General features: G+C 37.0%; 1 protein-coding gene across 4 annotated transcripts in view; it reads right to left on the reverse strand.

Moving 5' to 3' along the window:
* Positions 1-18,435, reverse strand: part of C6 (complement C6) — a 136,967-nt gene that overhangs the window by 67,812 nt on the left and 50,720 nt on the right. The window contains exons 2-5 of one of the 4 annotated variants that reach the window (XM_054488960.2): positions 16,042-16,076; positions 5,754-5,916; positions 3,400-3,556; positions 1,619-1,763 (exon numbers count right to left, since the gene is read on the reverse strand). In XM_054488960.2, the coding sequence (XP_054344935.1) occupies positions 1,619-1,763; positions 3,400-3,556; positions 5,754-5,896 (445 nt within the window). In that variant the 5' untranslated portion in view covers positions 5,897-5,916; positions 16,042-16,076. Of the gene's footprint in view, positions 1-1,618; positions 1,764-3,399; positions 3,557-5,753; positions 5,917-15,578; positions 15,609-16,041; positions 16,187-18,435 lie in introns of those variants that run through there. The other 3 variants (XM_054488959.2, XM_054488961.2, XM_054488958.2) reach the window with 3 other exon arrangements.

The following is an 18,435-nucleotide window of genomic DNA, read 5'->3' on the forward strand; positions in this document are numbered from 1 at the left end:
CCATTTAGTCTTGGGGACTCTTGGGAGACTCTGAACATCAGTCATAATGGAGGAAAGGCAAGATGGTCAATCTTTTCAGGAGAGATAGTTCTTTGTTAATTGAGGGCCAAGTATCATCTTGAGTCAGAAAAACAATCATTCATAAACCTCTCACTCCCATTGACAGTGGCATTAGTAGATGCTTTTAGGAGAGCAAAATAGTATACCATCTTCAATGGAATATTTAACAACCAAAAGGCTATGGCATCACCCAGTCAGAATGGATGCCAACTACATCTGTGACAAGGATTTACCAATCAGTTCCTGGATCATGAAAAGATCTAGGGATTTTGGGCTCTGGGAAGCAGGGCATGGGTTGCTCAGGGAGTACAGAGTAGCAGCCGCTTACCAACCATTACAGACACCTCTTCATAGTACAGTTATTTGAAAATCAATGGTTATGGACATAACTGTTGATGAACTGGCGATCAGCTGTGCTTACACTGCTAACTTTTCTAAAATTGTTCATTATAAATTGGTGACCAATGGATGCATCTCAAGGCTTCTCAAACTTTGAGTATTTTTGGCCTGAATGCAGCTCCTTTGTAATTTTTCATAGATTTATCATCTACTGAATAAGAATCTTTTTTGCTTATATGTAGTAAAAACCATCTTTCAAGCTTCAAATAGTTATACTTCAGTTCTAGATCTTGATTTTGATACTCTGGATATAATGATCAGGTCTGTATTACCCTCAGCCATTGTCATTTGGATTTTGCTCTGATTCCCTCTTTTGTCAATTTGTGACATGACCTTATTTATATAGACACAAAGTATATCTCCCTACTCACATCCTGCTCTCGTATTCCAGGTTTGGGGTGGAGGTGCATAGGGGAAAACCCTGACCCCAGGATTCCTGTCTGACATTCAGAAAAAGCTGGCAAAGCTGAGGGCAGGAGGCAGGGAGTAAGAGGGGAAAACTTGGGTTCCAAGGTCTTGGGTCAATTTTCTATGGAATTGGAAATTTGCTATCTAGTTATAAATACTTTACTTTTCAGGATATCTCAGAGTACACAGAAATGATAGAGATTTCATTCATCTGAAATTTAATTTTATTGTAACTTTAAGTTGACTGTTTAGATAGGAGGTCAACGAACTATGTATGGCCTGTAGGCTAAAACTGACCTGAACTATGGCCACCTGTTTTTGTAAAGAAAATTTTATTGAAATGTAGCCATGCTCATTTGTGTATGTGCTTTTGACTTACTCTTTTGGAATTAATTTTAGAGCCAGTCAAGAAAGTTTTCTACATCATCTCTAGTCATCTTCCAACACGATATCTTAATATTCTTGCCATAATAAATTATATTAGAAATCTTTTAAAATATGTCATTTAAAAAAAAATTATCCTGATTATAGATTTGTGCAGATCAGGTAAGTGGTCAAAATGGTATAACTGAAAAGCCATAATTTTACAGTGGAATATCTTGGGAATTGGCAGCATAACACTCCCATTCCACTTTGCTTAAAATGTGGTGGGATTTCTCTGTGATGGATTCTACTGTTAGTTAATTGGAGTAACTCTGATTTAGTCAAATTATTTTTAGTGGGGACTGAACATTTAACAAAAATACATTACCACTGTCACAGCGAAATTTATTCTTGCAGTCGGCCTCTTCAATTTTGCAGAGCTTAGATGGAATGCATGGTTGAAAGGCTACCAGAGGCTCAGTGCATGGCTGTCCCCCAAACTGACTGGGACGCAAGACAGATCTAACTTTAGACTGAAAGGAAAGAAGAGAAAGATATAACTCTGAGGCAGGGTCAAGGTCAAAATGTATCTAAGAAAACTGGGCTTCTCAATCACAATAGTGATTTTTCCTATGGTAATATTTCTTATATTTTACTAATGATTCTTGCAATTCCATTATTATGCTCCCTTAGGGAAATAATCACCTCTGTGGGCCTCTGTTTCCCAACCAGTAAAATGAGGAAGTGGGTTAAAAAGGTTTCTAAGGCTTCTTATAACTCTGAAACCATATGGTTTATACATTTTCAAAATAAAATGTATAAATGTTTGCTGAGAGTCTCTTGAGTACAGTAAATTCCTCCAGGCCATAACAGTAGCCTTTCTATATCTTAAAGATAGTGTGAAGGGATAAATGTGAAATAATTTTGAGGTTCTTTTGCATAAGAGAGTCCCTGTGAAAAACAGTGCTAATGTAGTCTACACTTTAAAAAGATTTTAAATGGCGAGTAGTAAAACGGTGAGTCAAGGCAGAAGAGAAATATGATAGGACTAAAAATTACTGACTTTGAAGTCAGAAAAATTCAATTTATTAATTAATGGGTGTATTCTTGGGCAAATTACTTAACCCCAAATGAGCAATAACTTTCTCATCTGTAAAATGGGTAGAGAAACACAATATGATGTGAAGTTTGAATAAGATTACACATGAAAGGGACCTAGAACAGTTCCCCTCAGAAAGTTGCTGTCCCACAAATGAGTTTCTTTTTCTTCCCTGCTGTGTAAATGCTCAGCACGGCCCTGACTGTGGTTCACATTGGCCGATGCCCTTACAGGAATGAGTTTGTGGTGGGTAAATATTCCAATTGGGAACAATAAACAAATTGAGGGATTGCCGTGAGGAGGGGGAATGTAGAGGAAGTGCAAGGAGTGAAGGTTTTGATTAATTTCCCTCATTTCTCTCTGGTTTAAAACCTTGGACTGAAACCCTGTTTTTTTTTTTGTTTTTTGTTTTTTGTTTTTTGTTTTTTTTAAGTATGTGTTGAGCATACCTAGTTTGAAAACCTAAAATCCAAAATGCTCCAAAATCTAAAAATTTTTGAGTGCCAACATGATGCCACAGTGGAGTATTGTATATGTAAATACTTATCATAAATTTGTTTCATGAACAAAATTATTAAAAATATTGTATAAATTATCTTCAGGCTATATGTATAAGGTATATATGAAACATAAATGAATTTCATGTTTAGACTGTGTCCCATCCCCAAGCTACTACATTATGTATATGCAAATATTTCAGAATCCACAAAGCATCCAAAATCCAAAACACTTCTGATACCAACATTTTGGATAAGGATTACTCGATCTGTATACACTTTTGCTTTCAGAATTCTCAGAAGGCACAGGCAGTGGAATTCAGAACCGGGTAACTACAATACCAATACTGGGAGCAAAATTTCCTTTTTGTGTTCTTAAGACAGTAAAATACATAAAATAAACCCCCTCTTCCCCCCACAAAAGTGTTAAATGGAATTTTCCCTCAATGGAAGCTGGGACAGTTGATTTTCAGAAATTGAAGTAATTCAGCATTACTATGCTGTTAAGCCTGTAAGGGAATCAGAGTCCTCTATTGTGATTCGTATTTCCTGAAAATGCCCATGGTTGCCTACCTGTTTTTCGACACAAGGGTCACAGTCTGACCATGGTCCAAAATCTCCCAGGAGGCAGTTGATGGGGCATCTTTGCCAGTTACATTCTCTAGTCTCCTGCTTGCTGCAAATCTGTTCACAAAAGTTTTCCTGGTAGTACTTATCTACTACTATTTGTCTGTAACCATGAAGAAGAAGTTGCTTAGAATGAGTGTATTCACCATACATCCTGCTCCATAATCAAAGTATCATTGAGCATTAACTACAATAAATAGAAAAGAAAGAAAATTTTCATGGAAAAATTAGGCAGGTTGGCATATATGCAGTTCTCACCACTTAATAGAATTCAGGACGTACTTTGTGAGGCTTAGCATAAAATGAAAATGGGAAACCTCTTGCTCAAAACTAAGAACTTCAAGACAGCAATGGCAGATCATTAAGCCAAGCATGAAGCCCTTCTAAGTGTGGGGCCTGTGTGACTGCACATGTTACACCATGAAGCCAGCCATGCTGGACCTCCTCGAATGGACTGGAAGGCAAGGAAAGATGAAAGGAAAGAAAGATCCTGCAAATTGCTTGGAGGAGGACAACACAAGGTGCTGTGGGGCTAAAGATTCAAAGAGAAAGTGACATGAGAGAAACATCCTGCACAATTTGCGTGAATTCTCCAGGTAACAGACGGAAGGGAATTTGGAGGAAGCGACATGTGCAAAGATTTGAGGCAGAAGAGAGCATGTCCAGGTAGCTCTCCAGGGAGGAGCTTGTGTGACTGGCCAGGAATATTTGCTGTTCTTTGTAGGCAGCAGGGAGCTACTGAAGGACTCTTGAATACAGGAATATTGTAAACAAATCTGTTTTCACATATGTAGTAGATGGTTTATTGGGGAAGTCAATTGGTAATTTTAATGAGATTCACACTACATATGTAAACATAGTTTTCTAAAATAAGGATCCTAAAAAATTCTGTAATGGTTAAAACACATTAAATATATGCTTTTCTCCCCTAACATGTGAGCATCTCCATGGTACAGAAACATTTAACAGAGTTAAAGAAACTGTGGGGGACGAGAAGTCTGAATTGGTGAAAAGACTGAATTATTAAATGTTATCAAGAAAGAACAGTTTTGTTGCCATTTTGTATATGCCAACAATCAAGCTAATAGCTAGCAGTTCTGCTCAATTGAGGTCCTGTTAGAGTCTATTTAATGAGTAGAAAATTCTCTATAATTAACTCCCTAACTATAGGCAAGCAGAGTTGTATGCTGATTGAAAAAAAGCTTGGGTAGTGATTCAAAGCAAGTTAAATAGTCAACTGAAAGTGTTGCACAGATTCTTAATTAAATTTCTTTGAAACCCCTCGTTCTTGTAGAGAGAACAAAAGTAGACTTCCTTTCAACCTCATAAGAGAAAGACTTCAAATTTCATCCAAATTTATAAGTTCTTACTTTGAGAGAGAGAGATATATATATAATATATATAATATATTAATATATTTATATATTATGTATTAATATATTAATATATATTACATATTATATATGTAATATATTAATATATATTTATATATTACATATTATATATGTAATATATTAATATATATTAATATATATTACATATTATATATGTAATATATTAATATATATTAATATATGTAATATATTACATATTAATATGTAATATATATTACATATATTAATATATAATATATAATATAATATATAATATATAATATATAATATAATATATAATATATAATATATAATATAATAATATATAATATATAATATATAATAATATATAATATATAATATATAATATAATAATATATAATATATAATATATAATATATTAATATATAATATATAATATATTAATGTATAATATATAATATATAATATATTAATATATAATATGTAATATATAATATATTTATATATAATATGTAATATATAATATATTTATATATAATATGTAATATATTAATATATATAATATATAATATATTAATATATAATATATAATATATAATATTTTAATATATAATATATAATATATAATATTTTAATATATTATATATATTAATATATGTAATGTATATTAATATATTAATATATAATATATTACATATATTAATATATAATATATTACATATATTAATATATAATATATAATATATATTACATGTATTAATATATAATATATATTACATGTATTAATATATAATATATATTACATATATTAATATATAATATATATTACATATATTAATATATAATATATATATTCCCATTGCTTAGTGTGGCACTCCTGATGTTGCTGACTTCATCCTTGAATCCTTCCAGGGCACAAAGAAAAGCCACAAAGTTCACACCGACCTGTGTCTGCTCTGGGTTCCAGAATTGCAAGTTTTTGAGCAGCTGGTCCACTGAGTCCATGGGTAGTGATCACAGAAGCAGGCTTGGCCCTTGTTGATTAGAGCACTCAGCAGGATGAAGTACAAGACAGAGCATCTGGCCATGCCTTGAGAGTCCCCAAGCCCTAGAATGAAAGAATATATACTACATATCAAATGCTTTTTCAAGGGTAAACCTTCACAAGTCATCCTGAGTCACAGATTCAAATGCAATTTTAGAAAATATGCACATTTTTCTGCCTTCCTTAAGGCAAGTCAACACCTACAAATTCACATGCTCATGAGTACAAATCCTATTTTTAAAGATTTTTAGGGTGGCGATTACCATAGGCACAACCTCCAGGACTAGTAAGTTTCTTCAAACGGTTAGTGATAGGCTACAAGACAAAGTATGTAGCATGTATTTGTAATCCATTTCATTCCAAAAAGTATTTTAGACTTATACAATCTTATCCTTCTCAAAACACCTGCTCCTTTTGTGTGAGCAATAGTCTCAAGTACATTTCAGCTGTTCCTACTTTTCTGAGACTGGGAAAGTTTGGATCATTCTTCTGGAAGCTCTTCTTTCTGACATGCTGGAAACCTGCTAAAGAGAATGTTCCCTGACTCCATATAAAGTCAGAGAAATAAGAGCTGGTAAGGATCTTTGAAACCTCCAGGTCAAACTCCTTCATTTTATGGAGATAAAATGAGGCTCAAGGCAGTGCAATAGTGTTGAGGCTGCAGGTCAAGTGGGAGCTCACGAACCCTGGTTCTTGAATGAGGTGTAGCCCTTCACTGAGTTTCTAACAATCCTAAGTACTGTGTTACTGGAGCATCGAGATGCCTGGAGCTCCACCACTCAGGCCACAACAGGTTGAGCAGAAAAATCTTTGACCAGTGGTTCTCACTTATGGTCTTGAAGATCCATGAGTTATTTGCAAAACCATACCCACCCCCTGTTATTGCCAGATGGATCGTTATATCTCTAATGAAACATGCAACATTATTCATATATGTATGTATCAATAATTCTGCTATAATTAATATAGTAGTAACTTTTACTTTAAAAAGTTAAATGCCATTCACCTAATTTTTCTGTTTCAGTTTCACTCTCTATAAAATAAGAGTAATAACTACCTCATAAAGCTTTTGTTAGGATTCAGTAAGAAGGTTCAGGTAAACTGCTTAGAACAATTATTGGCATAGAATCATCACTTAATAAATACTAGCTTTTCAAATTAGTAATAACTTTTAAGAATGTTACAAATTTAATAGTAGCTGTTGGTCACACATTTTTAACAGATATTTCCAAATTGCCCTGCTAAAATATGTCTCTCTCATGTCTCAGAGGATGAGTTTCTGATTATATTTCTATGTGGTTAGTTTATGTTTCTTAGTTTTGATGAAGGATACCTCAGTAAAAATAAATGGGGTTCATCATTTGATAAATCTTGGTTTAAGCCAAGAGCTTGAGATCAGATATAAAAATTGTTGTTTCAGTATGTTCAGAAACTAGGGTATTTCTTGTTAATAAATCAGTAAGTTTTTTTTTTTTTTTTTTTTTTTTTTTTGAGATGGAGTCTCACTCTGTCACCCAGGCTGGAGTGCAGTGGTGTGATCTCGGCTCACTGCAAGCTCTGCCTCCCAGGTTCGGCCATTCTCCTGCCTCAGCCTCCCGAGGAGGTGGGACTACAGGTGCTCACCACCACACCCAGCTAATTTTTTGAATTTTTAGTAGAGATGAGGTTTCACTGTGTTAGCCAGGACAGTCTTGATCTCCTGACCTCGTGATCAGCCCACCTCGGCCTCCCAAAGTGCTGGGATTATCAGTAAGCTTTTCAAACTCTTCTACAAGCTCAAAGAAAAATGTCAGAATAAAAGTAACCAAATCCATTGACGTATGGCCAAATATGTCTTTCAATTTAAAATGGATTGAACACACATTTGGGTATTCATTGTATGCTGCTAGGCATTGAATGAGACATAAAGAAATAGAAGCCTTTATCACTGTCTGGGAGGGTAGAAAGAAATTGAAAATACTACCTATGCTTTTTACCCAAGCTTTTTACTCTGACTCATAGATATGCTGCTACAGTCCTAGACTATCTCAGTCATAAAAATGAAGGGGTTTTGGGCATTATTCAAGATGGCCGAATAGGAACAGTTCCAGTCTACAGCTCCTAGTGTGAGCGACACAGAAGATGGGTGATTTCTGCATTTCCAACTGAGGTACCGGGTTCATCTCACTGGGGCTTGTTGGACAGTGGGTGCAGTCCACGGAGTGTGAGCTGAAGAAGGGCGGGGCATCGCCTCACCTGGGATGCACAAGGGGTCACAGAATTCCCTTTCCTAGCCAAGGGAAACTGAGACAGACAGTACCTGGAAAATCGGGACACTCCCACCCTAATACGGTGCTTTTCCAATGGTCTTAGCAAATGGCACACCAGGAGATTATATCCCGCGCCTGGCTCGGAGGGTCCCACACCCACGGAGCCTCTCTCACTGCTAGCACAGCAGTCTGAGATCTAACTGCAAGGTGGCAGTGAAGCTGGGGGAGGGGCGCCCGCCATTGCTGAGGCTTGAGTAGGTAAACAAAGTGACCAGGAAGCTCGAACTGGGTGGAGCCCACCACAGCTCAAGGAGGCCTTCTTGCCTCTGTAGACTCCACCTCGGGGGGCAGGGCATAGCCAAACAAAAGGAAGCAGAAACCTCTGCAGACTTAAATGTCCCTGTCTGACAGCTTTGAAGAGAGTAGTGGTTCTCCTGGCATGCAGTTTGAGATCTGAGAACGGACAGACTGACTCCTCAAGTGGGTTCCTGATGCCTGAGTAGCCTAACTGGGAGGCACCCCACAGTGGGAGCAGACTGACACCTCACATGACCAGGTACCCCTCTGAGACGAAGCTTCCAGTGGAACCATCAGGCAGCAACATTGGCTGTTCAGCAATATTCGCTGTTCTGCAGCCTCCGCTGCTGACACCCAGGCAAACAGGGTCTGGAGTGGACCTCCAGCAAACTCTAACAGACCTGCAGCTGAGGGTCCTGACTGTTAGAAGGAAAACTAACAAACAGAAAGGACATCCACACCAAAACCCCATCTGTATGTCACCATCATCAAAGACCAAAGGTAGATAAAACCACAAAGATGGGGAGAAAACAGAGCAGAAAAGCTGAAAATTCTAAAAATCAGAGTACCTTTTCTCCTCCAAAGGAACACAGCTCCTTGCACGCAGTGGAACAAAGCTGGACGGAGAATGACTTTGACCAGCTGAGAGAAGAAGGCTTCAGATGATCGGTAATAACAGACTTCTCTGAGCTAAAGGAGGATGTTCGAACCCATTGCAAAGAGGATAAAAACCTTGAAAAAAGATTAGACGAATGGCTAACTAGAATAAACAGCATAGAGAAGACCTTAAATGACCTGATGGAGCTAAAAACCATGTCACAAGAACTACATGACACATGCACAAGCTTCAGTAGCCAATTCAATCACATAGAAGAAAGGGTTTCAGTGATTGAAGATCAAATGAATGAAATGAAGTGAGAAGAGAAGTTTAGAGAAAAAAGAGTAAAAAGAAATGAACAAAGCCTCCAAGAAATATGGGACTATGTGAAAAGAGCAAATCTATGTCTGATTGGTGTACCTGAAAGTGACAGGGAGAATGGAACCAAGTTGGAAAACACTCTGCAGGATATTATCCAGGAGAACTTCCCCAACCTAGCAAGGCAGGCCAACATTCAAATTCAGGAAATACAGAGAATGCCACAAAGATGCTCCTCGAGAAGAGCAACTCCTAGACACATAATTGTCAGATTCACCAAAGTTGAAATGAAGGAAAAAATGTTAAGGGCAGCCAGAGAAAAAGGTTGGGTTACCCACAAAGGGAAGCCCATCAGAATAACAGCTGATCTCTTGGCAGAAACTCTACAAGCCAGAAGAGAGTGGGCTCCAATATTCAACATTCTTAAAGAAAAGAATTTTCAACCCAGAATTTCATATCCAGCCAAACTAAGCTTCATAAGTGAAGGAGAAATAAAATACTTTACAGACAAGCAAATGCTGAGAGATTTTTGTCACCACCAGGCCTGCCTTACAAGAGCTCCTGAAGGAAGCACTAAACATAGAAAGGAACAACTTGTACCAGCCACTGCAAAAACATGCCAAATTGTAAAGACCATCGATGCTAGGAAGAAACTGCATTAACTAATGGGAAAAATAACCAGCTAACATCATAATGACAGGATCAAATTCACACATAACAATATTAACCTTAAATGTAAATGGGCTAAATGCTCCAATTAAAATACATAGATTGGCAAATTGGATAAAGAGTCAAGACCCATCAGCGTGCTGTATTCAGGAGACCCATCTCATGTGCAGAGACACACATAGGCTCAAAATATAGGGATGGAGGAAGATCTACCAAGCAAATGGAAAACAAAAAAAGGCAGGGGTTGCAATCCTAGTCCCTGATAAAACAGACTTTAAACCAACAAAGATCAAAAGAGACAAAGAAGGCCATTACATAATGGTAAAGGGATTAATTCAACAAGAAGAGCTAACTATCCTAAATATATACGCACCCAATATAGGAGCACTCAGATTCATGAAGCAAGTACTTAGAGATCTACAAAGAGACTTAGGCTCCCACACAATAATAATGGGAGATTTTAACACCCCACTGTCAACATTAGACAGATCAACAAGACAGAAAGTTAACAAGAATATCCAGGAATTGAACTCAGCTCTGCACCAAGCGGACCTAATAGACATCCACAGAACTCTCCACCCCAAATCAACGAATATACATTCTTCTCAGCACCACGTCACACTTATTCCAAAACTGACCACATAGTTGGAAGTAAAGCACTCCTCAGCAAATGTAGAAGAACAAAAATTATAACAAACTGCCTCTCACATCACAGTGCGATCAAACTAGAACTCAGGATTAAGAAACTCACTCAAAACACTCAACTACATGGAAACTGAACAACCTGCTCGTGAATGACTACTGGGTACATAACGAAATGAAGGCAGAAGTAAAGATGTTCTTTGAAAGCAATGAGAACAAAGACGCAACATACCAGAATCTCTGGGACACATTTAAAGCAGTGTGTAGAGGGAAATTTATAGCACTAAATGCTCACAAGAGAAAGCAGGAAAGATCTAAAATTGACACTCTAACATCACAATTAAAAGACCTGGAGAAGCAAGAGCAAACACATTCAAAAGCTAGCAGAAGACAAGAAATAATTAAGATCAGAGCAGAACTGAAGGACATAGAGACATAAAAAAACCCTTCAAAAAATTAATGAATCCAGGAGCTGGTTTTTTGAAAAGATTGACAAAACTGATAGAACACTAGCAAGACTAATAAAGAAGAAAAGAGAGAAGAATCAAATAGATGCAATAAAAAATGATGAAGGGGATATCACCACCAATCCCACAGAAATACCAACTAACATCAGAGAATGCTATAAACAACTCTACACAAATAAACTAGAAATTCTAGAAGAAATGGATACATTCCTCGACACATACACCCTCTCAAGACTAAACCAGGAAGAAGTTGAATCCCTGAATAAACCAATAACAGGCTCTGAAATTGAGGCAGTAATTAATAGCTTACCGACCAAAAAAAGTCCAGGACCAGGTGGATTCACAGCCAAATTCTACCAGCGGTACAAGGGGGAGCTGGTACCATTCCTTCTGAAACTATTCGAATCAATAGAAAAAGAGGGAATCCTCCCTAACTCATTTTATGAGGCCAGCATCATCTTGATACCAAAGCCTGGCAGAGACACAATAAAAAAAGAGAATTTTACACCAATATCCCTGATGAACATCGATGCAAAAATCCTCAGTAAAATACTGGCAAACCAAATCCAGCAGCACATCTAAAAGCTTATCCACCACAATCAGGTTGGCTTCACCCCTGGGATGCAAGTCTGGTTCAACTTACACAAATCAATAAATGTAATCCATTATAAAAACAGAACCAAAGACAAAAACCACATGATTATCTCAATAGATGCAGAAAAGGCCGTCGACAAAATTCAACAACGCTTCATGCTAAAAACTCTCAATAAACTAGGTATTGATGGGATGTATTTCAAAATAATAAGAGCTATTTATGACAAAGCCACAGCCAGTATCATACTGAATGAGCAAAAACTGGAAGCATTCCCTTTGAAAACTGCCACAAGACAAGGATTCCCTCTATCACCACCCCTATTCAACACAGTGTTGGAAGTTCTGGCCAGGGCAATCAGGCAGGAGAAAGAAATAAAGGGTATTCAATTAGGAAAAGAGGAAATGAAATTGTCCCTGTTTGCAGATGACATGATTGTATATTTAGAAAAATCTCATCGTCTCAGCCCCAAATCTCCTTAAGCTGATAAGCAACTTCAGCAAAGTCTCAGGATACAAAATCAATGTGCAAAAATCACAAGCATTCCTATACACCAATAATAGACAGAGAGCTGAATCATGGTGAACTCCTGTTCACAATTGCTTCAAAGAGAATAAAATACCTAGGAATCCAACTTACAAGGGATGTGAAGGACCTCTTCAAGGAGAACTACAAACCACTGCTCAATGAAATAAAAGAGGACACAAACAAATGGAAGAACATTCCATGCTCATGGGCAGGAAGAATCAACATCGTGAAAATGGCCATACTGCTCAAGGTAATTTATAGATTCAATGCCATCCCCATCAAGCTACCAATGACTTTCTTCACAGAATTGGAAAAAACTACTTTAAAGTTCATATGGTACCAAAAAAGAGCCCGCATTGCCAAGACAATCCGAAGCCAAAAGAACACAGCTGGAGGCATCACACTACCTGACTTCAAACTATACTACAAGGCTTCAGTCACCAAAACAGCATGGTACTGGTACCAAAACAGAGTTATAGACCAATGGAACAGAACAGAGCCCTCAGAAATAATACCACACATCTACAGCCATCTGATCTTTGACAAATCTGACAAAAACAAGAAATGGGGAAAGGGTTCCCTATTTAATAAATGGTGCTGAGAAAACTGGCTAGCCATATGTAGAAAGCTGAAACTGGATGTCTTCCTTACACCTTATACAAAAATTAATTCAAGATGGATTAAAGCTTAAATGCTAGACCTAAAACCATAAAAACCCTAGAAGAAAACCTAGGCAATACCATTCAGGCCATAGGCATGGGCAAGGACTTCATGAGTAAAACACCAAAAGCAATGGCGACAAAAGCCAAAATTGACAAATGGGATCTTATTAAACTCAAGAGCTTCTGCACAGCAAAAGAAACTACCATCAGAGTGAACAGGCAACCTACAGAATGGGAGGAAATTTTTACAATCTACCCATCTGACAAAGGGCTAATATCCAGAATCTACAAAGAACTCAAACAAATTTACAAGAAAAAATCAAACAACCCCATCAAAATTGGGCAAAGGATATGAACAGACACTTGACATTTGAGAAATGTCTTCTCAAAAGAAGATATTTATGCAGCCAACAGAGACATGAAAAAATGCTCATCATCGCTGGCCATCAGAGAAATGCCAATCAAAACCGCAATGAGATACCATCTCACACCAGTTAGAATAGTGATCATTAAAAAGTCAGGAAACAACAGGTGCTGGAGAGGATGTGGAGAAATAGGAACACTTTTACACTGTTGGTGGGACTGTAAACTAGTTCAACCATTGTGGAAGACAGTGTGGTGATTCCTCCAGGATCTAGAACTAGAAATACCATTTGACCCAGCCATCCCATTACTGGGTATATACCCAAAGGATTATAAATCATGCTGCTATAAAGACACATACACACATATGTTTATTGCAGCACTATTCACAACAGCAAAAACTTGGAACCAACCCAAATGTCCATCAATGATAGACTGGATTAAGAAAATGTGGCACATATACACCATGGAATACTATGTAGCCATCAAAAATGATGAGTTCGTGTCCTTTGTAGGGACATGGATGAAACTGGAAACCATCACTCTGAGCAAACTATCACAAGGACAGAAAACCAAACACTGCATGTTCTCACTCACAGGTGGGAATTGAACAATGAGAACACTTGGAAACAGGGTGGGGAACATCACACACTGGGGTCTGTAGTGGGGTGGGGGGAGGGAGGAGGCATAGCATTAGGGGATATACCTAATGTAAATGACGAGTTAATGGGTGCAGCACACCAACATGGCACATGTATACATATGTAACAAATCTGCACGTTGTGCACATGTACTCTAGAACTTAACGTATAATAAAAAAAATGAGGGGCTTTTTTTCCCACTCCACTTGCAAGCTGATTCTAGTTTGTCGGTAAGTAACTCGCCTTTCCTGGTTTTTCTCAGCAACACAGAACCACAGGGTATTGGGAAAAGAGTAGCCAGATAGAATTTAAGTTGTGATCAGACATATAATGTGAGTTCCAAATATTTGGGAGCTGAGGCTCCCAAATAATGTGAAGCTTTCCTTTCAACCACTAGATAGACTAGAGAAGCCACTCCCCTATACACTTCACCCTTGCCCCCCACTGCCAAAATTGGAATTTTCTCATACAGGGACCTTTTCAGCAAGAAAAACTAAATAGATCCTTTTTGTTTATTTTTTTTTTTCTTATTAGATGTTGGACAAGACAGATATCTTCCAGAATATTTCTCTCAATTGTAGAGAAAACACATTCTTAAAGCCTCTGGTGAAATTTTCATGTAAATAATTTGGAGAAGTTAAATTGCGAGAGATTACTAGTTCTCAGTTCGCAGCAGACACTATCTTTTAACTTCCAAAAGCTTGAAAGGTATGGGTGAGTTTTATTCCAATTATCATCAAAAACTGCAAAAACAGAACCCTTATAAAATATTCTGATCGCTCTTTAAGCTATAACTGTTCTGAGGCAATATGGAGCCTGATATAAATTAAGATGGTAACATTGAAACTTATTTGATGGGGTACTAATGAAAGAGATAATTGGTAGCTTTTCTTTTTTAATATTCTATTGTTAGGAATACAAATTGTTTTATGTTAAAACAATTTTATTTTTATTTATTTATTTTTTTGAGACAGAGTTTTGTTCTGTCACCCAGGCTGGACTGCAGTGGCAGGATCTCAGCTCACTATAACCTCAGCCTCCTGGGTTCAAGCAGTTCTTTGCCTCAGCCTCCTGAGTAGCTGGGATTACAGGCGCCTGCCACCACACCCAGCTAATTTTTGTATTTTTAGTGGACTCAGAGTTTCATCATTTTGGCCAGGCTGGTCTTGAACTCCTGACCTCGTGATTCACCTGCCTCGGCCTTCCCAAAGTGCTGGGATTACAAGCGTGAGCCACCAAGCCCAGCAACAATTTTTATTCAAATAAAAATAATTACTTCTCTGATTTTTTTTGTTATGATGGCCTAGCATATTGTATTATATGGTTTCTTATTTATTAATTTCCACATCTCTTGGCATTCTGGAGGTATCTAAAATTACATGCAGGCATTTTACCCATTACTGTACAATTTTCATACAAACATAGAATAAAAGAATGTTCGGTGAATACAGGAAGATAGGAAAAAAATCTTCCACTTCAGTGCCATAGTAGAAGAGCAGAAATTCTTTAGTTTTCTCATAGTTGCCATCCCCTCTTGAGTTTTCCAAAAATAGTGATCCCATTGAACCATTGATGATAGCTTTATGAGCATTTAGAGAATTTCAATTAAAATGAAGCCCATCTTATTCTAACCTGTCACTTTCTAATCTATTTTACTCACATGAACCATTTGTCTGCAAGGCAGTTCAGCATATCTTACCCAACAGATTTCTGAGGATGCTCTAGTTTATCCCCAGCTATAGGTTCTTCCTTTACATCTCCATGTAAACTTACTGAATTTCTTATTTCTTGTTATTTTTTCTGTGCATGCCCAGAGGCTCAAGAAATGAGCCTTTCTATCTTTCTACCTTTACTATCTCCAAGGTAAGCTGAGTAGTCCAGGTGCATGACTGACCTTGGCTAAAGAGTATGTTTGCTTTACTTTTAACTAATTTAACTCATAGAGAAACTTGATCTCAAACGTCCTCTGGAATGACATTTGTTTAAAAAACATGACCTCTGGTTATTTTCAGATTTAAACAAAGCAATTATAAAAAAGAAAGACAAAGAAATGGTTATAGTCTGAGTTACATATTTTTATGCATGAAATGGTAATTTTGTTGGAAACATGATTAACAATTTTGAAATATTAAGATTGAAAATGAAATCATCATATTACTCACCTTTAAGCAGAGTTTGTGGTGTCCTCGGACCTAACCTGCAAATTATTGAGGAAAAAATAGGTATGCACAATGAAGAGGGTATATATGTTAATCCAAACAAAGCTTCTTTTCTTATTGCTAGCTAACACAAGGCAATGCTGTCATATCCCAGAGGCCTAGCAACACCTAGAGTGTTGTCAAAATAAATGTTCTCTGGAACTTGAACTTTGCAAATGATTACACCAATCAGTAGTAACCCTGAAACTCTGGGTGTTGGATGTTACACAGAGTCCTAAATTTTCAGTGAGTTTTCAATTCAAGGGCTATTGTAGTAGCTATTGCTACTGCATAGAAATCTCTTTCCATTTTAAAGAATCCTTTAGATTAATTGCTTAAAATTGCTGCCCCCCTTAGGAATGTATAGATTCTTAGTTTTTGATTATAGAATATTTATTGGTAAGTAAGAAATGTTATTTGTAGACAATGTGATTGTGTATGTAGAAAATTCAAAAGAATCTACAAACATTAGAATTAATAAATGAATTTAGTATGATTTATCGACACAAGTTTATTATAGGAAAAAGTGTTTCTATATGCCAGCAAAACCAAACAGAAAATTTAATTTGGAAAGAATTAAAATAGCAATGATCAAATGGGCTCTTTATATGTAATGATGATTATGCTTCTCTGAAATGGTTGCAATTTAACTTGAGACTGACTAAAATGGATTTCATCCTAACGTGAAACAGAATAAAATAGTGCAATAGAAAAGAAAAAAACTATAGGGACTGAGAATGTGGATACATATTCTAGTCTTGTTTCTGCACTAAGCAGCTACCAGCTATGTGAGCTTCAATAAATCACTATACCTCATTGGAACACTGGTCCCTCATTTGTAAAACAAGTGTTTTTCAAACTTTTTTCAAAGCAGTAGAAAACAACTAAAACAAATATTCCTTAGACAGCTTAAATTTTTATCACATGGTGGGAAATGATGATCTCAGCAAGTCTAAAGATTACTTGAAGCACAGCTGGGAACCCACCACTCAAAGGTCACATAGTTTAACACACATGGTAGTAACTTTCCCAAGGCCAGAGTAAGTCAGAACTGGAATACAGATGATCTGATTTCCAGTCTTTTTTCTCTCTCTTATACTACATTGAGATTTTAAAGATTGAAATTTGAGCCTAAAGAGGAAAGTAGAGTGGTGTGCTGCCGACCAGTGTTGAAGCTAGTTTGGGGCTGGGATAGCAGCTTCGCCCTTGATTATGTGAGAAGATAAATAGGAAAAGAAATATTTGGTGACTGAACAAGAATATATATCATTTAATTTGCATAATTCTTTCTTTAATTGGTCTTTGAGGCCCTAAAATAAAATTCATTTGTCCTGAGTTCAAGGTGTTTGGAGCTAAAGGCAAATACTGCAAGTGATAATACAGAGAGTTGAAAAGTTAGGTGCCAGTCGGATGAGCTTAAAGAGGACTTTATTTGTAATGTGGTCTATGAGGAGGACAGAGAAGTAAGATTGTATGCTGCGGCACTGGAAAAACACAGGTGGAGAGAGTTAAGGATAGTAAGGGGAAATCCTTGAGATGGAATGCAAATGTCTGTGATCCGAACACTAGAATTGACCCAGCACCAACTAAGAATCTAGAATTTTTTCAACAATGTATTTGGATTCTCCATCTTGTGTTCTTTTGGAAGGTTAAATGACAAATCCCACTCATGAGTCTTTTTTCTAGAGCAGGGATTGGTAAACTAGCCTGATGCCTGTTTTTGTAAATAACATTTTATAGGAATAAAGTCACACAATTGGTCATTGTTTATGGTTGGTTTTGTGCTACAATGGTAGAGTTAAGGAGCTGGCAACAGAGACTCTCTAGCCTGAAAAGCCTAAAATATTTACTCTCTGGCCGTTATAGGAAAAGTTGCAACCCAGAGAGAGATATTTCTGGTCTGATACGTACAACACAGTGTCCAGTGGCTTTGAGAAGTAGAAGTAGCCTACTTGGGACTGATGAGTAGGTGATTGTTTCAGAGCTAGGAATTGAATACTTGTGTGCAGTTGTGCTCAGGTCTGACTCTGTGCATGCAAAGAATATAGGTGTTGTCTAAACAATATTTAGATGTGTGCTGCTGAAAAACAAAGTCTGCTATGAAGTTTACTGGCACCGGCTGAGTTGCTTCAGCAACTGCAGGCCTTCTAAAGTTTTGGCTGGTGACACAGAAGACCTTCTCACACAAAATCTCCTATTTTCATAAGGCAGATAGTTGCTACCGACTGACCAGTAGAAAGCATATAATTGTAAAAAAACAGAAGAGTGCAGGAGAAAATGAGGGCCAGGACATGGAGAGTTAAGACGGAGCAATTATCATTTTACCAGAAGGAGAATATGTATTCTGTTAAAAACCAT

Source organism: Pongo pygmaeus, chromosome 4 (assembly GCF_028885625.2).
Source record: "Pongo pygmaeus isolate AG05252 chromosome 4, NHGRI_mPonPyg2-v2.0_pri, whole genome shotgun sequence".
In the NCBI taxonomy this organism is placed as follows: Eukaryota; Metazoa; Chordata; class Mammalia; order Primates; family Hominidae; genus Pongo; species Pongo pygmaeus.